The following is a 27166-nucleotide window of genomic DNA, read 5'->3' on the forward strand; positions in this document are numbered from 1 at the left end:
GGTTAGCCTTCAGAAAGAAATAATGAAAAAGGCCCATTTATATTCAACATGTATGACTGAATAGAAGACAAGGTTATGTTCAGTGTGCCAACAGTACAGCTGTCCAAGCCCTATCCAGGCTTTCCAATTGATTTACATTGTTGAATTAGGTTTCAATGTGAACCTTCACATGTTCAAATAGTATGAATAATTACAATATATAAAACATAACATGGTCGTGGCTTATATTTTTATCAATCTCTCACGGGTGTTGTCCTTTTCCAACAATGAAACGTCAAAGGATTCTCACATATGGTTTGTGTGCATAAGAATCATGTACAAAGTGATCTGGGAGAAATCTTTAGGTTCACTAAAACACATCTTGTGTACCCCTGGTCAAGGGTTAGGGTTGACTCAGGGTATTCTCAGATTGATTATAGTTGGTTATTGGACAGATAATCCTGCGATTTTCTCTACTTTATAATCCTCATAATAGATAGAATATAGTAACCTCAGTGACAGATCATCCTGTGATATTCTCTACATCATAATCCTAATCCTAGATAGATGATCCTCACTTTTTGGACAGATAAACCTTTAATATTCTCTACATCATAATCCTAATAATTGTATAGTTTGCTGTAGGACAGATAATCCAGTCAGATTCTCTACTTTATAATCCTAATCCTAGATAGATTATAGTTACCTCAGAGACGGATAATCCTGTGATATTCTCTACATCATAATCTTAATCCTAGATCGATTAGAGTTGTATTTTGGATTTTTAATCCTCTGATATTCTCTACATCATAACCCTAATCCTAGCTAGATTGCAGTTGTTTTCTGTACAGGTAGTCCCGTGATACTCTTTACATTATTACCTAATCCTAGCTAGATTACAGTTGTTTTCTGTACAGGTAGTCCCGTGATACTCTTTACATTATTACCTAATCCTAGCTAGATTATAGTTGTTTTCTGTACAGGTAGTCCCGTGATACTCATTACATTATTACCTAATCCTAGCTAGATTATAGTTGTTTTCTGTACAGGTAATCCTGTGACACTCTACATTATTACCTAATCCTAGCTAGATTACAGTTGTTTTTTGAGGGTTAATCCCACCTGTGCGGTAGAGCTGCAGGGCGGGGAGGATCTGGGCAGAGTGTAGCTGGACGCGCAGTGCACGGACATCGAAGACGCCGGCGTCCGTCTTGGCCTTGACGCACTGGAGGAAGACGGGCCGCGCACGACGAATCAGGTTCAGTAGAGCATCCTGGGGGGAAGGGGGGGGATTACATCAGATCAGATTAGAGATTAGACTGGATACAACTACATCACATTGGATCAGATTGGACTGGATTATATTATATTAAAGATGGGACTGTATTCGACCACATGACATCGGATCAGTTTGGACTGGATTCCATTCTACCGCAGCATTGTTGAATACGTTATTCGAGTTGAAAAATCAAGCACACCCAAGGAAGTGCTTTATTTTTAAATAACGAGGAACTCTATTACCCAGGTGACTTTATGTGTTATAAACAAAGAACCGTGAACTAAATAATGCATGTTAGTAAGAAAATTAGTCAATTTGAAAAATAATAAATCTAACTAGGCTTCCTTACTTATGGATAACTGCACAACATCGGCAAATTCATGACCACTGCATTAGTGATCAGCCTCGTGAGACAGCCCTAGTTTCTGAGTACATGTTCCCCTTCTCTCTGCAGATCGGTCCAGGCTTCGAGTTCAGGCCAAACAAGGCACTGAATGGGACTGCGGCCAGACCGATTTCAGAGAGAAAGTAGGGGAACTCCCGAGATGGGGACGGTCTGACAAGTCTTCACACCCAACATCCTGTCGAATGAGGAAGCCCATCGATGTTTCACCATCACTTAAAATGCACTAGAGTAGAATATATTTAGAATTAGAATTATACTTGAGGAGTGTAGAGCAGACTAGGATGGGTTAGAGCTCAGATAAGAGATCAGATTGTAGATTGTAGATTAGACACTACAGTGCAGATTACAGATCAGATTAGGGTCAGATTACAGATGAGATTACAGATGAGATTAGAGATCAGAGTACAGATCAGATTAGAGATCAGATTAGAGATCAGAGTACAGATCAGATTAGAGATCAGATTAGAGATCAGAGTACAGATCAGATTACAGATCAGAGTACAGATCAGAGTACAGATCAGAGTACAGATCAGATTACAGATCAGATTACAGATCAGATTACAGATCAGAGTACAGATCAGAGTACAGATCAGAGTACAGATCAGATTACAGATCAGATTACAGATCAGAGTACAGATCAGATTACAGATCAGATTACAGATCAGATTACAGATCAGATTACAGATCAGATTACAGATCAGAGTACAGATCAGATTACAGATCAGATTACAGATCAGATTACAGATCTCACCGCCTGCAGTTTGACGGCGATGGAGGCCGAGTGACGGCGCATGGCGGCCATGCCCCCGCTGAAGGTCTTCCGGATGGTTCCACTCCGCTGAAGGGAGCGCTGGCTGCTGCCTTCGAAGCCCCCCAGCCCCCGGCACAGAGGGGGCACTGAGGACCTGGGGGAGAACAGGGCCTTCACCACCCCACTGAGGGAGGAGGTACGACAGAAGAGATCAGAACAGGAAGTGCTGCAAAGGGTCGATGTTTGTGTGTGTGTGAATCTGCTGGGATTTGACTAGGGCCTAGAAAATAAAACAAAAAAATATATGAATAGTATATTGAATATCAGTATAAAAAATTATCTTGGGATATAAACGCCATCTAAAATAAGCAATAGGTTGTAATAACGAAGGACACTCAAACTTGATTTAGACAGAAAAAGTGATGGTGGATGAAGAGGTGCTGGCTCTGTTCTGCTTAAATGTGCCTCTATACTTTCATTTTTTCTGATTTAGATTGACCACCCCTGGATCATTTGTTAACTATCAGGGCCCCTCAACCGTGATTGGATTGAATGCATCTTGCTGCCTGCCAATCACACAACTAACACTACTCAAAGGTGGAGCGCGGGGCCGGTAGGGGGTGTTTGTGTGGGTTGTTCCTTTAAAAAAAAACCTGCTCTCCAAGACTACAGCACCAGCAGCTTTACCGAGGCCCCACCCAAGCACCCAGCGGGTGTCACGTACACGGTGGAGTTCTGCAGCAGCGTGGCGGCGTTGAGGGAGGAGGGGTTGTTCTGGATCAGACCGAACCAGCCCGTCAGGTCGTAGCGCACTGGGTCCAGGCCTAGCATGTGGTTGACCTCACACTGCAGGGGCTGCTCGCACTGACGCACTGGTGGGTGGGTGGGGGGGGGGGGGGGGGGGGGGTGTTAACAGGACCAGCAGCCATTCTGACTTCATCTAAATCTACCAAGCATACATCTCCTTCTACTATTCCTTAATAATTAATAACTAGCTCGGGCAAGTGGTTGTGGTTTACAAGAGTTTACTTGTACCACTCATAATAGTGTAGGGTATGTTTCCTTAATAATTCATACAATAATATCAATATAATTGAAAAATATCAATCCATAACTGAAAGAAAAGGTTGTTTACCAGAGTTTAACGGCTCAACTGGATTGATATTAACAAGAGTAGGGTGAGGTGAGGTCTAATCAATACGTCATATTTACATTCAATAATATCAATGAAGTGAACTCTGGGTAATGGTGCCAGGTGCTGGGTGTACCGGTGTTGCTGTAGTACTGGCAGACCCTCTCCAGCGCCGCGTTCTCAGTGGAGCCCGGGGTCACCATCTCCTCATCCAGGAGCCACAGGAGGCCCCGCGGGACCGCCTCAGCAGCCCTCACCTGCACACACACATGCACACACACACGCACGCACACACACACATTCAGAGACACATTGAACACACAAACACACACACACACACACACATTCAGAGACACATTGAACACACAAACACACACACACACACGCACGCACGCACACACATTGAACACACACACACACACACACACACACACACACACACATTCAGAGACACATTGAACACCCAAACACACACACACACATGCAGAGACACACGCATATATACACACACCGGGACGTGCACACACACATACACACACAGACAGACAAACACACACAAACACACACACAGACACACAAACCAGGACGCACACACACAGACCCCCCCCCCCCCCACACACACAAGCAATACACACAAACAAGTTGCAAAGACATTTCATGTTAATTATATCATAGTTTGTGGAAGGTCCTTTGTTTCAATACAACCATAGCATGTGAATAGTGTGTACACAGAGATGTAAAGACAGGAGGACTGCACCTGGAGGGTGGGCTGGTCCACAGCCGACACCACGTCGGCCGGGCTGCTCTCTGGGCTCTCAAACTGAACACCCAGCTTCTCCTGAGAGCACATCATACTCAGGTTAAGCTCACCTTGATTTGTACTCAAATACAAATCACTCGGACCATTTCAGCAATGTTTCCGAATTGGACCAATGGACGATGTACATCCAGAAACCAATGACTTCGATGTCCAACCTTTCTGTGATTTCTTATGTGCATACGTGCGTGTCTTCATGTGTATGTCAGTCCATGTTTATACACACAGATAACACACATGTTTACACACACAGATAACACATATGTATGCGTTACCCTCTATCACACATCTATACACAAGGGTGTAGCTCTAGAACCACACACAGAGTTAGGTCTCTCTCATGTCAGGATCAAACAGTGGAGGAAGAAATCTGACAATAAATATAAGAGACTAAATATAGGATGTGTATTGAAGTCATGTTGGCATAGGTTGATATCCTAGGCAACAGAAGGAATGGTAGAAATAATAAAGAAATATTGAAGCACGAGTTAACCAAGAAAAACCCTGCATATCTGAAATAATAAATATATGAGAAATAATAAATATATATGAGAAACAATAAGTTCATGAGAAATAATAAACACATGATACATTAGAAATAAATGAGGAATGATAAATACCTGAGAATTTATAAATTTATGAAAAATAATAATAATATGCGAAATAATAAATACATGAGAAACTATAAATATATGAGAAATTATAAATGGGCACAATTATATAGGCTATAATAATATTTAAATGACAGTTTATAAATGACAGTTTTCCCATTTTAGTATCTCTAGAACGGGACAGGTGTGACCCCAGCAGGAGGGGCGCGGTCATGCCTCCCGGGGGTCCTACCTCCCGGGGGTCCTACCTGCTGGTAGCGCTCCAGCGTGTGTGTGAAGGTGTGTGTGTGGTAGTGCTCCAGCAGCCGCTCCTGCAGGTAGTTGTGGCAGAGCTCGGCCCAGCCGGCGGCGCGCTCCTCCCCGGCGTGCCGGGGGTTCCTCAGTCCCGGGGTGTCCACCACCGCCACCGACGCCAGGGTCAGCTGCCGGGTGCTCAGCGCTCTGGGGGGGGGGGGGGGGGGGGGGGCACCGTAAGAGGCTCTAGTCAGGACCACCATCACAACCACCAGGACCACTAACCACCACCACTACCTCCACCATCACAGCCCCCAGGACCACTAACCACCACCACTACCTCCACCATCACAGCCACCAGGACCACTAACCCCACCACTACCTCCACCATCACAGCCACCAGGACCACTAACCACCACCACTACCTCCACCACCAACATAACTATAACCAACCCCCTTAACCACCACCACTACCTCCACCACCAACATAACTATAACCAACCCCCATAACCACCACCACTACCTCCACCACCAGCACCGGCACCAGAACTACCACTACCACCACTAACTCCACCACTAGCACCTCCAGCTCATCACCACTGCCACCAGAACCAGAACTACCACTACCACCACTAACTCCACCACTAGCACCACCACCAGCACCACCCCCACCATGACCTCCAGCCCATTACCGCCACCACCAGAACCAGAACTACCGCCAGAACCGGAACCACCACCTCCATCAACACCACTCCCGACTCCTCCCCCACCATCAATATCACCACCAACACCTCACCTCATAACACAGCTGTCATACCACACGTTCCCTGGGTAGCATGATCAAATCATGTTTTCTGTTGGTTGGTTTCATTTCAGTTAGATCAGTCAGGTGAAGCCGCTATGATGAGCAGTGTGTGTGTGTGTGTGTGTGTGTGTATGTGTGTGTGTGTGTGTTTGTGTGTATGCATGGGTATGCATTAGAGTGTGTGTGTGTGTGTGTGTGTGTGTGTGTGTGTGTGTGTGTGTGTGTGTGTGTGTGTGTGTGTGCACACTGACCTGTTAATAAGCGACACAATGGTAGTGAAGAGTTCTTCATAGAGTCCAGAAGCCATTCCGTCCACGCACTGAGAAGCAGTCAGCCTGGGACCTGCAGTCAGGGACAACATCACTCCCTCACCAACATGCTTTTTATTGGCCTACACACCATCGTGTCGTTCAGAAAGGCACGGCCTGCAACATCAACTAAAAAATGTTGGACAATATACGTAATGTTTGTGAACTGGATGAACGGACGCAAATCCCGGACCAATGACTTCAATGGTCTTCTTCACGGAAACAGAGATGGTGTCATAAAAACGTGTGTGAAGCATTACTCGCTTATATTAGAAAATAGCCAAGTGTGACGGTTTCTCTTGAGTATCGTAAATGTACGTTTCATTTTGTGTGTGTGTGTGTGTGTGTGTGTGTGTGTGTGTGTGTGTGTGTGTGTGTGTGTGTGTGTGTGTGTGTGTGTGTGTGTGTGTGTGTGGTCCTCACCGTCCTCTGTCTCGGCAGCAGGGAGCCTCTCTCTGCTGCCCCCGGTGGCTCTCTGCAGTAGCTGCCGGAGGTGGTGCTTGAAGACGGCGGTGTGCAGATCCTCTCCCTCGCTGCCCAGGACGCTCCCGGCCGCCTGGGCACTCTCAAAGTTCACAAACTGCCTCCTGCCCACTGGAGCAGAGACAAAGGAGTTGTGGAAAGGTACTTTTATGCTTTCTGATTTTTATAATTCTTAATTCTCAAGGACATTGGTGAGGTTCGAACCCACATCCTTGCAAAGTTGGAGTCAAATACGCCTCAGCCCAAAGCAGACAGAGAGCTAATTTTGTTCTCGTATTTGGAGCACGGCCAAAAATATGAAATCGAAACATAAAGTTTTGAAGGGGCAAAGCACAAGTCTATGTTTTTCATGCATTGTTTCAACACGGGCATGTGCTTTGGACTCCAGCCCCCAGACTAGCCTGCACTCATATGAAGCTAGAAAAGGGTCAGAAGGACTCCTCTGTGTTCATCACTGATACCTTTGCAGGCCCCCGCGGCTCCGATGTGGTAGATGGCGGCCAGGACGTGCCAGATCGCCTTCTGCTCTCCGGCGGTGATGCCCAGTGTTTCCATGGCAACCACCAGCTTGTTGAAGGCGACTGACGCGCGCTGCTTCTCCTCCACCTGGCGACGGACAGGTTGCCATAGCGTCAGTCTCCGAGGGTGCCATCCACGCGACCCACATCGAAACCAACCACCGGCTCGGTTCAATAGTCAGTAGATATGTGGCAACATTGATTTTGTGGTTGGGAAAATCCATATTGGAATGTGTAGTGTAAATGCGCGCGCGCGTGCGCGCGTGCGTGCGTGCGTGCGTGCGTGCGTGCGTGCGTGTGTGTGTGTGTAGGACCCAGCCATCCCCTAGCACACTGACCTTGGTGGCGGGGACGATACCGAAGGAGTTGAACTCCGGTAGCTGGTGCAGCTGCAGCTCAGTCCTGTTGGGGTGAGAGGTCATCTCATGTATCATACATAGAATAAAATCATCGAACAAAAAAAATCCTGCATAATCAGATCATATGCCATAGCCAGCATTTAGCATATGTTGGTGTTTGTCTGTGTGTGTGTGTGGGTTGGCATTGCTATGTGTGTGTGTGTGTGTGTGTGTGTGTGTGTGTGTGTGTGTGTGTGTGCGTGCGTGTTTCTGCGTGTGTGTGTGTGTGTCTGTGTGTGTGTGTGTGTTGGTTGGTGGTTAGGCATTGCATATCGATGTTGTGTATGCGTGTCTTTATTTTTTTGTGGGTGTGTGTATGTGTACGTGTGCACACGTCCACTGGAATGCATTTATAAAGCGCTTTTCAGACCAGTGGCCACTCAAAGGGCTTTACAATTATTGCCTCCCATTCACCCATTCGTACACCCATTTATACACCGACAACACCTAGACAACAGAGCCATGCAAGGCTGCAGGCAGCCAGTCTGGAGCAGATGGGTGAAATGTTTTGCTCAGGGATACCTCGACACATAGCTAGGATGAGCTGGGGAGCAAACCAGGAACATTCTGGTTGTCAAACAACACGCTCTATCTCCTGAGAGTGTTTAGGACTTTGCATACTTTCAAGCTTGAATGTTTATGTGTGCGTGCGTGTGTGTCTGTGTCTGCGTGTGTGTGTATGATTGAGTGTATGTGTTGGTGCATGTGTGGGTGTGTGTGTGTGTGGGTGGGTGTGCGTGCATCTGCGTGTGTGTGTGGGGTTGTTTGTGTGTGTGTGTGTGTGTCTGTGCGCGTGTGTGTGTGTGTGTGTCTGTGCGCATGTGTGTGCATGTGCGTATCTGTGATTGTAAGTGTGTGTGTGTGCGTGAGTGTGTCTGTGTGTGCGTGGTTGTGTATATGTGCGTGCATTAAACCTCATCTCGGTGCTGAGCCCAGCCATCATCTGAGCGAACACCAGGAAGTTGCTCTCTCCTTCCAACTTCTGACAAACCTTCCACTTGTCCAGCATCATCGTCTGATGGAGGCAACACAGAAGATACACACGTAACCATGGATACCGAATGCATGAACCTCAGCAGACACCATAGAAAAGGAAAGAAAGCCCAATCGACTTCGTATTGTCCACGACAATTGTGTTAAGAAGGCAGCTGTATTGGATGGAACCACTTTATCGGAGGGTACAATTGTGCGCGACAATTGACAGCGTTCGACTTCGAGTGCTGCAAAGGATCATGGGAAGGATGCGTTACAGCTCAGCTTTTGCGGCATAAAATGGGACCGGACAAAGTTGGACTTCGGTTTGCTTAGACAAATGGCAACGTGGTAGGGTTCAAAATCATAGACAATTGATCGGACAACATGTCCATTCGGTGAGCACTGGCGTACTCCACTGGTGGTCGGAGTTCAGCTCCTGGTTTTAAACCCTTCCATCAGCATCCTTGTAAACTCCCACAAATAGAAACTAGAGAGAGTGCAGAGTGCTGTTTACAGGCCGTCATTCAGCAGACGCTTTTCATCCCAAGCGACTAACTAAGTGAAGCTCAGAACATCGCAGGCATACAGTCACAATTGGAATAGCTACAAAAAGAAAGAGCTCCACGACTTAGTAAAAATACTCGTTGTATTTTAGTTTCTTCACATTTTATCGCTGTGAATAAGGTTACCATGGTGTGTCGTTTGGGGTGGGGTTTCAGGTTGCTAAGGGATTACAGCTACGTGGGCTTTAAATGTCATGATGTCTGGCGGCTGCCGGTACCTTGTCTTAAGCTCCTCAGGGCTCGGTTTAATCCCGTGTTTCTCTGTGCACCTGAACATAAAAGCCTGGGACCTGGAGCCGGACAGTACGGGGAGCGTAGGACAGGCCCTAGGGGGTGGGTACCTGGAGGTGACCACCGGCGATGAGGCCGGCATTGTTGAAGTCCAGAGAGAGCACCATGGCGAAGCGGGACGAGGCGTCGCTGTGAGGGGAGCTGACGCAGCCAAACGACCGCAGGATGGAGAACACCGCCTGCACGCGCTCCACTGCACACACACACGCACACACACACACACACAATATGATGATGTGGTTATATCATTACAGTGCAGGTCTCCACGCTACAATGAAGTGCTTCAGTAGATAAATGGATAGAATTGCATGGATATATATATATATATATATATATATATACATACATACACATGCACCCAACGCGCACACACACACACACACACACACACACACACACACACACACACACACACACACACACACACACACACACACACACACACACACACACACACACACACACACACACACTAACTTTGTAATATGCTTTGGGGGTCTTCAAAAGCACTATATAAAAATGCAATGAACTATGACAGCGCTATACAAGGGTATACAGTGTGTAGCCAGCGCTACTGTCTACATCTTCCTTCGTGGTCCTCACCGGTGACGCTGCCCCCCACGGTGCCCGCCTGTTTGAGCAGGGTGTGTGTGAAGGCCTGGCACGCCGTGGTCTTGCCCGTGCCGCTGCGGCCCAGCGCGCACACACTGTGGTCCCTGCGCGTGCCCACCAGGGACACGTACATCCTCTGGACCAGGGCGGACAGGGCCGGGGGCGCCTCCCACACACACTCCCCCCGCCGGGACTTTGGCGTCTGGGAGGAGAGGGGGGGCGACGTTAACGGAGGGTGGTATGGTCGTGTTAGGGTGGTTAGACCGAACCCCGAGCAGGGACAACAGAGCAGCAACAAAGGAGCAACAGAGGGCAGAGAACAGCTAGGAAGACGACTGGAGCCAAGCCAGAGAGGTCAGACGTTTGGAATCGATATGGATTGGCTCAAATGTCATCTTGCTTATGAACATTTCAAAGATTTGAGTCAATCAGAAATATTATGCTATACTCTTCAGTTTTTTTTCTATCCGGAGGAGAGCAGTTGTGATGGAAACAACCTTCCTAGCCTATGAGACCCATCTCTGAGTTCACATCCTGTTTCCGTCCAAAGATCGGTCTGGCCTCCATCCTGTTGGAACTGCCTTTTAAAACATTTGAAAATGCCATGACAAACATAAAGATAATGGCGGCGCCTGAAAGCCACAGTCAGACAAACATAAAGATAATGGCGGCGCCTGAGGAATGATAAACAATCCCAAATGTTTTAACCTGCATTAGACTGAATAACGATGTTCAAAGATTAACTGTAATCGGCACAGAAGGCTTTTCTCAGAGGGGAAGATGTTTTTACTTTACAAAGAGATCACAAGCATCACTCTGATTGGCCGGAGGTTTTGGAACAACGCAGCCATGTTTGGACATCGATTACTGGCAAGGATGGTCTCACAATAAGACCCCCCCCCTCCTGACGGGTGTTGGGACGCAGTACCTTGCTGTGCGGGTGGGAGGGGGGCCAGAGGCTGATGAGGTTGGGCCCGGCCTGGGTGAGGGGCAGGCTGGCCTGGGCTCGGCTGGTCAGGGTGTGGAGCACCCCGCTCTCGTTGACGTACTGGAGCTCGCTCAGGTCCTCACACAGCTCCAACTCAGAGGGGTTGCACTGGAGAAGGCAAGGGGGGGGACGTAAACATTTTATACTAAACATTTACATTCAGGGCGTTTAACAGACACTTTTATCCAAAGCGACTTAAAATAAGTGCATTTGTCAGAAGGAAGAAAAACAACAATAAATCGCAGACGGTACAACAAAGATGTTCATAAAAACAAGTGCCAAGCACTCACAATTGCTAGGCTAACCCATTCCCCGCACACAACAAAGATAGCTGGGGGAAGATGCCGCAAAATGCTAAGTCATATAATATTTGAAGTGCCAGGATGTACAATCAAACAATAAGTGCGTACGTTAGAAGGGTGCTTTTAGGAGAATAAGGGCGGGGAAGGGGTGGTGGGGGTTAGGGCTGCAGGGTCCAAGTGAACTCAGGGAGGGAGTCATTGCATTCAGCATCACTATATATATCTATACATAGATGTATAGATATATATAGTGAGGCAGCAAAACAGAGACGAGAGCAGCAAACGCAGTGAGAACCATGGCAACGCGGGAGAGAGTCAGAGTTCAAGCTGTAAGAGTTACCTTCTCTATCTCGTACTCGGTGACGTCATGCAGGGAACCGTCCGACTGCAGCCGGACCCTCACGAGACCCTCTGGGAGCTCAGGGGTCCCCACGTCTGGCTTGAGCTGGGTCGCTACGAAGACACCCCACCCCGACCGGTTACAGGCTGTTTATGTGGTCATCCAACCAAAGAGAACTACACACAACCACTATAAGAACCAAAGGAATACGTTATCCCCTGCTGGATAAACTGTAGCATTCAGGCCCTTATATAGTAGTTCTGGTTTTGGAGATAGATAGATTATATACGCTAGTATATTTTACTTTTGTTTCTTCAACATAAAGTGTGACAATAGAAATTGACATGGGCCCTTAGCCCGCCTGGTAAAGCTTTAAGTGGTAAAGCTTTATAAGATAGGATTATCTATGATATGCTTTAGTTAGTCTCAGGCGGATGAGTCATATGTTTCATGTAAAGCTGTGCATTAACATGCACATACTTAAGTCCATATACATCCCTCATATTCATAATGCATTAATGCTGGCGTTTATACGTTTAGATTTCTTTATGTGTGTGTGTGTGTGTGTGTGTGTGTGTGTGTGTGTGTGTGTGTGTGTGTGTGTGTGTGTGTGTGTGTGTGTGTGTGTGTGTGTGTGTGCGTGTGTGTGTGTGAGTGCGCATCAGTCTACATATGCTCTGTGCAGATAATTCTCTGCTGTGCCGGGGGTTGTGTGAGGATCAGCGCTGCGTGTGTGAGTCTTTAGGGATTAGGGGGGGCGGGGGGCGGGGGGCGGGGGGCGGGGGGGTTGTATTAAGTACAGTAGCTGGATGAGTAGAGGGTGGGTCACATGGGTCATGAGGGAAAGGTCAAGGGTGCGAGTGGCTGGGAGGGATGGGAAGAGCTCGGTGTGTTCTAAGCCGGCTGCGTCTTCATAACAGACGGTCATTTACTATCTAGTTGCTATGTGTTCGGCTGCAGCTATCGAAGGATATTTCCCCTGGGGTGGGGGGGGGGGGGGGGGGGGGGGGGGGGGGGGGGGGTCCTGTTTCATATCGCGTGTCATCCCGACCGGAGGAGGGGTGGAGGGTGGTGGTGGTAGCGGTGAGGTGGACGCACCACTTCCCAGGATGCATTGCCTCGGGGCTGGAGCTGCACTTGTTAATTAGTTCTTCATTATTTGTGTGTGTTCCGGTGTGGGTCGTTCTCACACACATACACAGCGTCTCAGAGTTGTGGGCGTGGGGGTCGGGGTGCGTGTCGGAGGAGTGATTGAGTAGGAGTGTGAGTGAGGACGGCGGTGTGACGGAGGGCTGTCCACCGGGGTGAGTGAGACGGACAGTTGTCCCTCTACGGTCGAGGGGGTTAGCCCGTAGCGACGGTAGCTCGCTAGCGTAGCATAGCTTACCCAGAGTAACGCCGTCCTTGTGGACGTACCACACGGTGCCGGTCTCGTACCACACGTCTTTCACCTGGAACAGAATTCTTAATGTTTTCACGATTTATTTTACTTTTTAAACATAAGAATACATGTGGATGTGTGTGTGTGTGTGTGTGTGTGTGTGTGTGTGTGTGCGTGTGTGTGTGTGTGTGTGTGTGTGTGTGTGTGCGCCCGTGCGTGCGTGCGTGCGTGGGAAGGTGCATCTATTTTTGTGAGTCTGTATGGGTGTGTGCTTCTGGGCACAACTTTGGTTGCAACTGTACATATTTGCAACTCTGTGTTCAAATGGATGCCTGCGTATATGTGTGTATGTTTGTGTTTGTGAGCACCTGTGATTGCTCGTTTGTGTGGGGGCTTTCTGGTGCACGTGTGCATGTATGTGTGTGCGTGTGCATGTTTGAGTGCACATGGGTAACTATACATGTGTTCATGTGGGTGCTTTCCATTGCATGTATTGTGTACGTATACATGTGTGTGTGTGTTGTATATGCATGTGGAATAAGCCAAACTAACCTCTTTCTGTTGGGTTTCCGTCACATTGCTTTCTGCTGGCCGTCCCTCTGGGTCCTGTCTCTCTGCTATCACATCTACATGCTTCTCCGTCTTAACCACCTCTGTCCGTTTCTCCAAACCAATCGGCGTTCTCTTTTTGTCCACCTCCACCTGCGTTCTCTTTTTGTCCACCTCCACCACCGCTTTTGGTTTCTTCACCTCAACCATCACTTTTGGTTTCTCTACCTCCATCCCCACTTTTGGTTTCTTCACCTCCACCACTGTTCTTGGCTTCTCCAATTCCACCACCACTTTCGGTTTCTTAACCTCCACCACCACTTTTGGTTTCTCTACCTCCACCATTACTTTTGGTTTCTTCACCTCCACCACCGTTCTTGGTTTCTCCACCTCCACCAACGCTGTCTTTACTTTCCTCTCCTCCTCCACCATCTTCTTGCCATTCGCCTTGCTGTCCATCTCCGACCTCACTTCCTGTTGTGTTTTTTGTTGTTGTTGTTGTTTTGGAGGCTTGGGGGTCACTTCCTGTTCTTTGCTCTCTCCATTTTGGAGCTCAGGAGTCACAGGGGGCCTGGGCGATAAAATCCTGCGATTTGATTGGGAGGAGTTTTCCCGCTCGCTTGCGCTTTCAGCCAATTGCTGGGCTCGGAGCAACATCTCGGCCTCCAGGATTGGTGGAGTCTGATCCTCCAGGAGGAACTGCTGCACCAGGTTGTCACTGAGTTTGCTGGGCTACACACACACACACACACACACACACACACACACACACACACACACACACACACACACACACACATATACAAACACACACACACACACACACAATGAATGCTCCAAGATCTTTAACAACTCTCCTGTCATTTTAGTGCTCTGCGTGTTGCTACTAAACACGACTATTTGACACCCGTTCCTCCATTGTTCCAGGCCTTTCTCTCTGGAGACCCTGAGAGCCCCGAGAAGCTGAAGGACCTCACCGCTCTCTCCTCCTTGACCTCGGGCTCCTTCAGCTTGGTCTCCTTCTCAGAGTCACGGACCAGCTGCTTGAGGAAGCCCCCCGGCACGACCGAGAGGGGGGGCGGAGGGGAGGGGAGCGTCTCCGGCGGCTTCTTCTCCTCCTTTATCTGTGGTGGGGTGAAGGGGTGATGGAGGAGGTAGGGGTGAAGGGGTGATGGAGGAGGTAGGGGTGAAGGGGTGATGGAGGAGGTAGGGGTGAAGGGGTGATGGAGGAGGTAGGGGTGAAGGGGTGATGGAGGAGGTAGGGGGTGAAGGGGTGATGGAGGAGGTAGGGGTGAAGGGGTGATGGAGGAGGTAGGGGTGAAGGGGTGATGGAGGAGGTAGGGGTGAAGGGGTGATGGAGGAGGTAGGGGTGAAGGGGTGATGGAGGAGGTAGGGGTGAAAGGGTGAAGGGATGAAGGGTTTATTGGAGGAAGAGATGAAGCAAGAGGTTGAAATGAAGGTATGAAAGGATGATGAAGTGATGAAGTGATGATTAAAGAGGTTGGGATGAATGAAGGGATGAATGAAGGGATGATGGAAGAGGTTGGAGAGAAAAGAGAGAGAGAGAGAGGACAGAAGAGGTGGAGGCATTATGTGACTGGTGAACACGGGAAGTGGAGACAAACTTACCAGACGGCAGGTTCACACTCTGATTTATAATTACATGCATGTCTTATAAAAATATCAGCATGATGCAACACAACAGAAACGTCTGGCTACACACATTCGTACGACATGGTCAGAAGTTAAAGCATTCCAACTCAAATCTCGATATGGATTAGAACTAAACACAATGCACACAGGACAATGTGATGAATGTTAAGACACAACACACAACATCACAAATGTAACACAAATCTGTACAACCGTTACACAGCTTCGTGCATTGAACACCAACACGCATTTGCTCTCTGAGGATCCATGGAGGAAATGATTCAATAAACGATCATTATACATATGTACTGGGGAACTGACATTTAGCAAACGGTGTGAACTATCTGAAAGGACCACGAGGAACTACTACTTTGCGTCACGACTGTGGTTGTTCTTTCTTCAACCATCCTTCTGGAGGCAGCGATGGATAAACACCACTCCTATTACAGTTTCTGTAATAATCTCAGCATCAACCGTGACTTAGTCACCCAATCTCACCGCCGGCGCCCATGCAATCGTTACCATCACAACCCCACACCATCACAGCCCGACGTGCGTCCGTCTCTTACGCACGCACACGACCACAAACAAACGTAAAGGAACACACAGAGATCTGATGCATAGAGGTCTATAAACAACCAGCGCTCACAGCAGGCAGGGGGGACATGAGTGACTAACGGCTGATTCATCGCACTGAAAAAAACATTCACACACACGGGGTGGGTGGACGGGGGGACGGGGGGACGGGGCGGGGGACGTGTTACAATCATACGGGGATTAGGAGCGAGGCGTCGCGGAGAGCCTAGCGGGGGTTAGTCGGGCGGTTAGAGCGTTCGACACCTCCCTTCTTCTCCCACAGTTTTAACCGCGACGACAGCGCCATTCTGTGGGGGAGGGGGCCTCAGGTGTGCTGGGCCAAAGCGTGGGGACACCGGGTGTCTTTCAAAGAGGGGGGGGGGGGGGGGGGGGGGGAGGGTTGTCGACGCCAGGTGTGCACGGTCAAAGCGCTGCGGTGACAGATGGCTGGTTTCACAGTGACGGGGACACCAGACGTGGAGGGGGTCACAGTGGGGGGGGGGGGGGACCTGGTGGTGGAGACACAGAGAGACGTGTGAGGCGGTTGAAGGCAGGAGCCAAGGGTACAGAGATGGATGGAACTGGGAGCACATCGGACGTTTTCTGTGAAAACGATCCCAACGGCCATCCTGTCCAGTATTCCCTTCCGTAGAATAAGAGTGATAAGGTCTTGTTAGATGTTAATCATAGCTCAAGGACCCAATTTCGATTTAAAATGGAGATGGAGATTATAGTAGACTGTGAGGATCCATGGATTGGAATCGATTCGACAGCCATTGATAACATTTGATCAATGATGACAAAAACATATTGTTATGAAGGAAAATATACCATACATTTGACCGATGAAGAGATAAGCCTAGGCACTTACATACCTAGCACATACATTTACATTTACATTAAATCTAGGGTATTTAGCAGACGCTTTTATCCAAAGCGACTTACAATAAGTACATTTGTCATAAGAAGTGAAACAATATATCACTGTCAGTACAGTAAAGATGTTCATAGAACCAAGTGCAAGTACTAACAATCGCTAGGCTAACCCATACCCCGTGTACAGCAGTGATAGCAGCTACTGCAGAGGCTACACAATTAAGTACTATAAATTAGTGTGTACAATAAGTGCGTACATTAAGTGCCAGGACGTACAACATACAATGGTGGACGGAAGGGGCTTGGTTGCTATGCAGAGTCGAGGTGAACTCTGAACAGGTGAGTTTTGAGTCTCTTGCGTTTACACTACATACAACTATGGCCTCGTTAACTCCTTAAACACACACCAAAGTATGTGCTTGCATCTTCATGGTTGCATGTTCAAAAACACACACACATACTCTCTCTCTCCCACACAAACACACTTCTTAATTTACCATTTTCATGAAACAAATCTATACGGATGTATGTCTTCTGTTTCTGGTTTAAAAGAAAATAAGCTAAACAGCTAAGTTAAATGAATGACGAACACAAAATTAAAACACATCTCACCTTTAAAACTAAAAGGCGAAAATGTGGTTAATTATCATCAACAATTATAAGTTCCAGGAAATGGAGCACCTTCGGGCTACAGCTGAAGAGGGACAGGGGTGTCCATGTTGTCTAGCGCCAACGCCAGCGTTTACTCACAATCGTGCCCAGTGACGGCTCTGCTGTAGGGTCACCACAAACCACCAGCAGCACTTCTAGAAGGTTCCTGTCCACACCAGGAACACCAGACAGAGAAAGGTCTCAAATGTGAACAGGTTAATGTCAAACAGTACAATTATTTAAGAGCGGTCTATCTGCCTGTGGTTCTGTTTTGGGCCGCTGAGACCGATGGAAAACCTGTCCCGAACAGGGCTATTTCCAGTCCTGACTTGGTGTTGGCCCAGTCCGTCTCTCATATCAACACACAAACCCGCACACACAACACACCCAAACCCACATACCTGTTGAATTCAGCACATAAACTCCAGTACAGAAACAATGGGATACAGACAGTGTGAGGGCCCAACAGAGACGGACAGCTCCACTAACTCCAGCTCGGACACATACTGGGAGAGGCGGGCTGGGGGGGGGGGGGGAAATGTGGAGCAACCGTCAGAAATAGAGTGACACAGACAGCCTCTCTCTCTCTCTCTCTCTCTCTCTCTCTCTCTCTCTCTCTCTCTCTCTCTCTCTCTCTCAAACACACACACACACACACACACACTCAACATTCATGATAAGAATTGCACCCTGGCTGACAGACGATCCTCTATAAATATCCATGGTCTGGGGGTAGGAGGGGGAGGAGGGTTTGGGGGCGGGGGTAGGTAAAACGGGGATACGGTTATACTGCCCTGTTTGGCGAATCAGATAGCAGAGAAGAAGCAACGGGCATGAGAGACAGATACTGTGATACGAAACTGCTGCACAATAACTTATGACATCAACGTCAAAGGATCGGCCAACGTACTGAGAAGGTTCTCTGGGCGGTAGGGGGGGAAACACTCGTGCACAGGCGCCCAGGCGTACACACGCACACACGCACACGCTGTCTCCCAGCCTCATCAGCTGCTTGGTTTGAGTGACAGCTGCAGCTGGAGGGAGGGAGCAGAAGTGGGCGGAGCCAAGCGACGGTGGCAACCATTTAAACTGGAGAGACAGACAGAGACAGAGAGAGAGAGAGAGACAGACACACAGACAGACAGACAGAAATAGGGAGAGAGGGAGAGAGAGCCCGTTACCATGGATTGTAGAAATAGTAAACTTCAGGAAGTTCGGAACCAACACTTTAGTTAGGGCGCAACTGAGCTATGCTTCCCCTTGGTCAGGTGTGTTTACACCAATGGTTTAAGTTCCTGAGATTGGTTACGCGATAGTCAGCTATGGCATCAACGTAGACTCTGAGGTCACGCCTCCCTTTAGCACGCATACATCACAGACTAATGAGTATTGACGTGTCCACCAATAGGAAAGAAACAGCCAGTTGTTCGAGTTTTTTGATCGTATTGATTAAAGACAAGTCCAATAACGGGAATTCGGCAGTACCCAAAAAAATTTACTCAATTTATAGCGCTTAAATATGACGTACAGTACCTTAAAGTCATTGAGTAGATTCAACACATACAACTTGTTTGTCAACACATAATGTTTCTAAATACTGCCCCATAAAGGCTAGAAACAATCTATGGTAGTTTCTCCACGTTTAAAAATTAATTAAACACTAGTTTTTAATTCAACACTAGTCATTTATAATGACTTTGGAGCAGAAGTCCCAAATAAAAAAATAAATGTAACATCAGAAATAAGGTTCTTATAAATGCATTCATAGATATTAATATATAAACATTTTTACCCGATCAAATATCTTTTAAGAATGGTTCCAACAGTTTTCCCACAGCTGTGAGCTAGAGAAAATATGCAGACAATAAAACAGCGTACCAGAGGCGTCACTAGGCTGTTTCATTCGGGGCTAAAGCCCCGGATATTATTTAATTAGCCCCGAATCTTATTTTTTTTTTAAAGAAAAAAAATCAACTTGCTTTTTTGCATGCTTTACACTAGAAACAAACATGGGGATTCCAGGGGCATCTCAAAGTAGCTTAGTCCTTCTGGTCCTTCTGGCAAGAGAATAAAGAATTTAAAAACATAACCAGACTGTTTACCACCTCAAGTGAATTAACCTATCCTATCTCCAGTCATATATATATGTAAGGTCAGTCTCACTTGTATTCATTTTACTCTAAAATAACGAATGGAACTTTAGATGTCGGGGGATAAGCAGCACAGCAGTCAGGAAGCTATTTAAAGCTATAATAAACTGCGTATTTTGTATATTTATGTAAAGCATTATGAAAAAATTTGCATACGCAATAAAGCTTTTTTTTTTTTTTCGGGCATTTTTCCTTTCCCTCTGGGCTAAACCCCGGATATTTCACAAACCTAAAAAATGCCCCTGCAGTGTACATAAAACATCATAGGAAAGTGCATTAGATTAGAGCAGAACACATACAATAAAAGCACATATACAGCAACATAAAGCACAAACATGCAGTAAACATATACAGCAGCATAAAGCACAAACATGCAGCACCAACGCATAAATGTAGACACTAGCATGCACAGCACAAGAAAGGACTGGAGCACATAGGAGACAAGCAAGCAAGACAAGAAGTCAGCAGGAGAAGCAGTTGCAGTCCTCATGTACACATAACTGTTTACGAATGATTCATATTTTCAGCTGTCCAGAAGAAGAACGGTAAGACTAATTTCTCTAATATGAACTGGTATCGAGTTCCATTCCTGTGACGCTGTAACTGAAAATGCTGAGTGGCAAAATTCACTTTTTCTAAAGGGTAGGCCTACTACACAGCCTCAATCTAGATAAACATAGAAGCCAACTATCAATCACTGACCTGAGCATATGGGGACGATGGTGGTTCTCAAAAGCCCTCACTTACCTGAGACATGAAGAGACGGTCGATACAGTTTGGCCTACATCAGCCTCCTCGGCCCAGGCCTAAGTACAACCTGTCGCAAATCAACCTCCACCTTTCGCCGTCCAAGGAGAACTCCATCCGTCTGAACGAAAGTGCTAGTCACTCACCTGTATCGTTTCTCTGGTTACACCTACCATCACCCAACATTTTTTGATGACTTTAGTGAACTTGTAGATCCAGAGCAGGAGATATTAGGGCATCTTACTCCAGGGCGCCTGCTACAGGCGGACCGAGGGAAAGAAGCCCAGGTACGGTGTGTGCACTGTGCACTAAAACAATACATAGTGGATTACATAAATGTTAACTTTGAAATTGAACTATTACAACACTGCAATATCCCAATTTAGTCTACGTTAACACGCAAAAGCTGATTTTTTTTAGGTTGTCTTCAGTGTCAGAAAAACAAATCCTAAAAAAAATCCAAATGTGAGGAAGGAGTAAATGGTTAAACAGTTTTTTTTTTAATGACACACACACACACACACACACACACACACACACACACACACACACACACACACACACACACACACACACACACACACACACACACACACACACACACACACACACACACGTCATTTGAGTGAAACAAGCACTACAGCAGGCAACAGGAAAAAAAAGTTTTTATTTATGAACTGTTATACAAGCAGTCCAACACACAAGTTCCTGTCTCGAAAACAAAAATGAATCATTGAAATAAAATACATTTAATAATAATAATCATTGAATAATATTATCAATAATATATCAGTATCATCAGAACCTCAATGATATAAACCAAAGCCAGTAGTATTTGTGTTTGTTTGTGGCAAATAAAAAAAAAATAAAAAACATAAAATGGGATGTGGTAACCGGAGTATTTTTACAGCGAGGTCTCAGCTTGGAGCTCATTGACGTGGTCGGCGAACGCTAGCTTCCCAAACACGTAATAAATATGAAAAAGAGCAAAAGTCCGGTATTCAAAAAATAATAATTATCTTTAACTCGCAGGTACAATATCATAAGTCTTTATGTGCAAGATTCAGGCTGAAGTCTTCACCACAAACATTTAAACTCACATCAAAACCCTAACCTTCCCCCAAACATTTTTTTTTTGATTTCTACATTAAATCTTTTAAATAAACCTAGAGCATTTTTGTCAATTCATATACACATATATTTATATATACTTTTTAACTGTTTTTTCTCTATATGCCATTCTTTTTGAATTGTCTTGTGTTGAGAGACCTAGAGAGCGCGAGTCTGAGCAAGAGAAACCAGTATGACAAACCATCTCTACTAAATAAACATAGAAAGCCATTATGAAGCACACGCACGTGCAGACATTCAAACGACATACACAGAGACGGTGTGAAACCGAGACCTACCGGGAAACGAGCAGAGAATCACATGGTTCCTCGGTGTCCAATGGCTGCGTGCGGTGGGGGTTGGGGCGGGGCAGCAGCACCGCACAAGCATCACGCGTCTCGGACCTGGCACCTCCGCCAGAAAACATTTGGTCACAGTATTGTACCCTTCAACGATGATCACTACCGCTCTACCTTGGCTTCCGCTAATAGTAGGTTGTCTCTCTCACTGTGTGTGTGTGTGTGTGTGTGTGTGTGTGTGTGTGTGTGTGTGTGTGTGTGTGTGTGTGTGTGTGTGTGTGTGTGTGTGTGTGTGTGTGTGTGTTGCAGTCACACAGCTGGATTGGCTGTTGCTGTAATGAGGAGGCTCCCCATTGCGTTGGACTCAGCCAGCAACAGTTATTTGGCACATACAACATCTAGTAAGTAACACATTGGGCTAAAAAAGGTGCAAAGACAATGTTCAATTGAAAAAAGCGAAAAACAAAAAACCATTTTGGTTTACAAAAATAAAAGACACCTTGATAGGTGACGCGATTTCTCTATAAGACAAAAAACATCTCCCCTGACTTTTAAAGGCTACCAAGAAAAATACAATTAAAAACCAAAAAAAAAATATCACATCGCCAAACATCCCCCAGCCCCGCCCGCTTTAAAAATCAAACGCATCCAACTGCAGGTCACACAAACATCACAGCTCTAGAAATGCATGGACGTCACAGACAACAGTGTACTGCATGGTGGGGGGGGGGGGGGGGGGGAGAATCTAAAAACCCTGAAATGATATTTATATATAGGAGTTCATTCAAAAGGTTCTGCCGGGCGGCAGACACAAGTAGTCCCCCGTGACTGCAGACAGGCTTGTAGCGTACACGTATATACTGGAGATGCACAGAGAGAAAACAATAAGGGTTGCTTTATGTACACTCCAACCCCGGCGATACTTCATCCAATCCCGGCAGTCCGTCTCCTGTGGATCCTTCATAACAAAACGGAGTGACATTGTTTGTACTTTTTTTCTTTTTTTGAATTTTCCCTCTTCTTCCTCCGCCATGGATACTGATCCCCCAGGGATACGCTGCGGTCACCAAGGTTACGCTCCATTTCCACAGCAACAGTAACTGCTGTCCCATCGGTGGATATAATAATATATATATATTATCATATATATATATATAGGATCTAGGGGGGTGTGTGTGTGTGTGTGTGTGTGTGGGTGTTGAAGGGGGTCTCTATGGCAACTGGCTGTACAGGAGAAAGATTTGTTTGTTTCTTTGATGAGGAGTCCGTGGTTTCCACTTCCTGTTTCCTGCCATGGAATGATTCGGTGCTCTCTGATTGGAGGCTTCTTAATCCTGTGTTCAGGCGGGTCCCGAGGGAAAACGGACGTTGGCACATGACGCACTTCAATAATGACGACTAAACGGACGAGGTGATGGGCCTTCCCCCCTCTCTCCCTCCCTCATCCTCCCTCACCCCTTGTTTGCGAGGGGGAGAAGAGAAGATGAACTGAGACCAGCGATACACAAACACAGGTGTGTGTGTGTGTGTGTAAGGCCACCTGGAGCAGCGTCTTCCGGCCAGACCCCCGCCTTCTGCCTCCGCACGCGGCCCCCTCGCCTACAAACGCCAGCGGATCCAGATCCTCTCCGTGTGGCGATCCACCGCCCCGTGTCTTAGCACTGACTGAGGGGGGCAGGGGGGGAGAGGAGGGGAGTGAAGAGGGGGGGGGGGAGGGGCTTATAGGGACAAAAACGGAGGAATGGGATCAGTGCAGCAGCACCTGACGCAGCAGCCAGCAAACTCCACTCCCAACGGGAAGGTTTAAGCTGGTGTGTGTTTGTGTGTGTGTTTATCTGTGTGTGTGAGTGTGTGTGTCTGTGTGTGTGTGTGTGTGTCAGTGTCTATGTGTGGGCATGTGTCCAGAGGAAGTCATTATCTTCGGAGGAAGGCGTGTTGCGTTGAACCCCTCTTGCTCTGACCGCTTTCCCCCCCACCTTCCCATGCCGCCCCCACCTGGGTCTGAGGTCCATCTCTGAGACAGAGACGCATCCCAACCGCCGAGAAACCGCAGAGAAACCGCCGCAGAAGAAGCACACAAGCAGCAGGAGGCGGAGCCAGGCGAGGTCGGTAGAGAGACACAGGAGCAGGGCGGCGGTAAACGAGGAGAGAGAGAGGACGTTGCGACCTAATCGCCCCGGTCCTCGCCACAGTCATGCAGAGAGTCGGGGGGGGGGGGGGGGGGGTTCAATTCGCACATGCTCAGTTCATCCTTCCCACCGTTCACGGTTCACGCCCATCCCGCCCGTCTGTGATTGGCCGTAACACAAGAGACAGGAGAGATGGTGTGTGTGTGCGTATTGTTTTCTTTCAAACACAAGTATACAGAGTCTGCTTAGTCTGGCGGGGGGGCCGGCCCACGCACTGCGCCGTCTTCGGGGGGCCGTTGCTGGAGGCGGAGCAGGTGGAGGAGGCGGCAGGACCAGGCGGTGCTATGGCCGGTCGGGCGGGGGCGGGCGGAGGGAGAGAGGGCTGAGGGCCGGGGAGGGGGGGTGTCTTGTGTCTGGAGGTGTGGTCGGTGTGTGCGTGCGTCTGGTGGTGGCGGTGGGTCGGGCGGGGCGAGTCGCTGGGGGCCGGTTCACAGCCCGTTGCTGTTTCGGTGGGTGAGGGGGGGCTTGGAGAGCTCCACCATGCCGGCCCGGCCCTTGCCGATGACCTTTGGGGCCCGGCGGAGCAGCTTCTGGGCCTCGGTGAAGGCCTCCGTCAGCTCCTTCTTCCACTGGACGAACTCCGGGTCGCTCTGCACACGGGCACATACACACACACAGAACGTGCACACACACACACACACACACACACACACACACACGGGTTCAGACAAGCACACACAGAACGTGCACACACACACACACACACACATCACTTTCTTCTGAGTGTGTGGACCACATTTTATTTGATAAGCACGGAACACGCTTAATATTTGAAGCATCCCCGTTTGATGTCCCGTAGGTATGGGAGCGTGGCTCACCTCGCACTGCAGCACAAACTGCTTTCCTCCTTTGATGCGCAGCAGGATGCACTTCTTGTCTTTGATCTGGGTCTCCTCCACCGTCAGGATCTGCTCCATCGTCAGCAGGTTTTGCTGCACAACACACGGGAGCCAATCAGAGGCGAGCACGCAGACGGAGGGAGACACCGGCCGAAACACACGAGTGGTGTGGTACGGCCGTTTTTTGAGGAAACTAAAAAATGCTGCAACAGGGGTTTTATTTGTGATTTAGGGAAGGGGGTCTTCTGCTCTACTGAGTAGAAGCAACTTTCAAGACACGGCTAGGAGGATCCGCCCGCTGGACTGGACTGCTCGACAGAAGGAAGGCCTTCCTCTCTGGGAGCAGTATTTAGCAGGACGTGGAGGTAAGGACGTGAGGGAATAAGCACAGTTTCAGCAGCAGCATTAAGGGCAGGGAAATAAAGGCTTAGTTATGGTTCCACGTCGACGCAACGCAAGGGGGTTCACGGACCCATTATGTCCTTGCGCACCCTCCTAGCGTCTACTGCAAGGGCCTGACTTGCGCCTCCCAAAAATGTTAACCTTGCGCCGAGGCGACGTAGGAACAAGGGCTGTGATTGGTCCGATCACTAAAACCCGATGCAGAACCAAAAGAGGTTCACGACTGCGTCGAAGCGTCTGCGTGGCAATTGCGTTGCGTTGACTTGGAACCATAACTAAGCCTTAAGCTACTGCTCTACTCGTTCCTGGTCGTTCTACTGCATGGCTGTCACCCACCATCACAATAATGTTAGAAACTAAAAAGTAGGGCCTCTTATTTCTAAACCGCTCCAGGTGCTTCGGTCAAGTTCTAAAGACGGTGCAAAGGAACCATCTGGTCAGCTGAGGATAAAGTGGGGCGATTCCTCTGCTTCCTTCATCACCTTGGGCTCTATTGCAGTATTATGGTTTAAAATGCCGACGTTTTTGCTGTTTTCCTAAGATGCATTTCATGTCAAAAGTGAGAGTGGAAATATTAGCCAGTGATGCGATGAACTGTGTGGAACCGAAGTCATTGTCTCAGTTTCATTATAGAAATTCTCGCCATGGTCTGGAGTGGTTGTTGTCGTGACAGCCCTAAGCCAGCGCGACTCTAACAGCAAGGGCGTGTTCGTGGGGGGGGGGGGTTGGGTCTCCCAGGAACCACCCTGGTGCGCAGCACTCACCCGAGGTCCCCTGAAGGGCTTTAGCCACTTCTCCTACAGCACAGGGGTGAGGACAGATGGACACACAGCCTTCATGCAACGGCCATTAGGCACGGACAACACCAAGTAACACACATACACACACAACCAGAAGAACTAACAGATGACAAGGAGTAGCAGACACACACACACACACACACACACACACACACACACACACACAACCAGAAGAAATAACAGAGAGAGATCCGCCAACATGGTGCGTTCTACGTCTGTCGTATTCAATCCATATCCTCCCACCTCTTTTACCCCCTGTCCGTCCTGCCCTCAGTGATGCTGGTCCCGTCTATCCTTAACTGAATTTGTGATGTCATTTGATTTAATAAAGTGTATTGTAAGGTATGACCTGACAAGGAAATGCAGATGGAACTCGCTTTTCACGGCTAACTCGGACACTTAACTCAAATGCTATTTAATATGTGTCGTATAAACCCAATGAATGAAATGAAACAAAGGATGCAACACAAACACAACCTCTAACGCATACAGTTGACAAGAAGAGGGTGATGACACACACACAAAACCTCTCTCCATCCCTCTGCCTTATATCCAGTGGGACAGAAGGACACACACACACACACACACAGACACACACACCTCTACCCCTGCCAGAAAAAAGGTTGTGCGTGTTTCATAACGTATGACACACACAACCTCTTTCTAGGTTATGACACATCGATCAGTCACTCACTCCTAGTTCCCCCCAGACACACACACACACACACACACACACCTCCATCAATCTCTCCATCCACCCTTGCCAGAAACAGGTTGTGCGTGTGTCATAACGTACGACACACACGACCTCTTTCTAGGTTATGTCACACACACCCCCACACACTCCCTCCGTCACACTCATTCCTAGTTCTCCCCCACACACACACACACACAGACAGGAACATGTAACAAAAACAACCCAGCCATGGGTTCCCCCCACTCACCCGTGTGTCTCCCTCCCCCCTCCACTCACCCGTGTGTCGCCCTCCCCCTCCACTCACCCGTGTGTCGCCCTCCCCCCTCCACTCACCCGTGAGTCGCCCTCCCCCCCCCACTCACCCGTGTGTCGCCCTCCCCCCTCCACTCACCCGTGTGTCGCCCTCCCCCCCCCACTCACCCGTGTGTCGCCCTCCCCCCTCCACTCACCCGTGA

The 27166-nt window shown here is 48.0% G+C and overlaps 2 protein-coding genes across 2 annotated transcripts in view; both read right to left on the minus strand.

Moving 5' to 3' along the window:
- myo18b (myosin XVIIIB) overlaps positions 1 to 14891 on the minus strand; it is a 33603-nt gene extending 18712 nt beyond the window's left edge. Inside the window, exons 1-18 of the mRNA XM_030342237.1 lie at positions 14700 to 14891; positions 13726 to 14454; positions 13180 to 13243; positions 11793 to 11905; positions 11091 to 11258; positions 10154 to 10364; positions 9601 to 9743; positions 8636 to 8736; positions 7662 to 7725; positions 7267 to 7411; positions 6746 to 6916; positions 6266 to 6356; positions 5224 to 5416; positions 4305 to 4385; positions 3684 to 3804; positions 3140 to 3287; positions 2416 to 2599; positions 1102 to 1252 (exon numbers count right to left, since the gene is read on the minus strand). Coding sequence (XP_030198097.1) covers positions 1102 to 1252; positions 2416 to 2599; positions 3140 to 3287; positions 3684 to 3804; positions 4305 to 4385; positions 5224 to 5416; positions 6266 to 6356; positions 6746 to 6916; positions 7267 to 7411; positions 7662 to 7725; positions 8636 to 8736; positions 9601 to 9743; positions 10154 to 10364; positions 11091 to 11258; positions 11793 to 11905; positions 13180 to 13243; positions 13726 to 14379 — 2803 coding nt within the window. The 5' untranslated portion in view covers positions 14380 to 14454; positions 14700 to 14891. The remainder of the gene's footprint in view (positions 1 to 1101; positions 1253 to 2415; positions 2600 to 3139; positions 3288 to 3683; positions 3805 to 4304; positions 4386 to 5223; positions 5417 to 6265; positions 6357 to 6745; positions 6917 to 7266; positions 7412 to 7661; positions 7726 to 8635; positions 8737 to 9600; positions 9744 to 10153; positions 10365 to 11090; positions 11259 to 11792; positions 11906 to 13179; positions 13244 to 13725; positions 14455 to 14699) is intronic.
- Positions 14892 to 21023: 6132 nt separating this feature from the next.
- The window catches only part of grk3 (G protein-coupled receptor kinase 3), a 41378-nt gene continuing 35235 nt past the window's right edge, over positions 21024 to 27166 (minus strand). Inside the window, exons 20-21 of the mRNA XM_030341312.1 lie at positions 24792 to 24905; positions 21024 to 24563 (exon numbers count right to left, since the gene is read on the minus strand). Coding sequence (XP_030197172.1) covers positions 24402 to 24563; positions 24792 to 24905 — 276 coding nt within the window. The 3' untranslated portion in view covers positions 21024 to 24401. The remainder of the gene's footprint in view (positions 24564 to 24791; positions 24906 to 27166) is intronic.

Source organism: Gadus morhua, chromosome 19 (genome assembly GCF_902167405.1).
Source record: "Gadus morhua chromosome 19, gadMor3.0, whole genome shotgun sequence".
Taxonomy (NCBI): Eukaryota; Metazoa; Chordata; class Actinopteri; order Gadiformes; family Gadidae; genus Gadus; species Gadus morhua.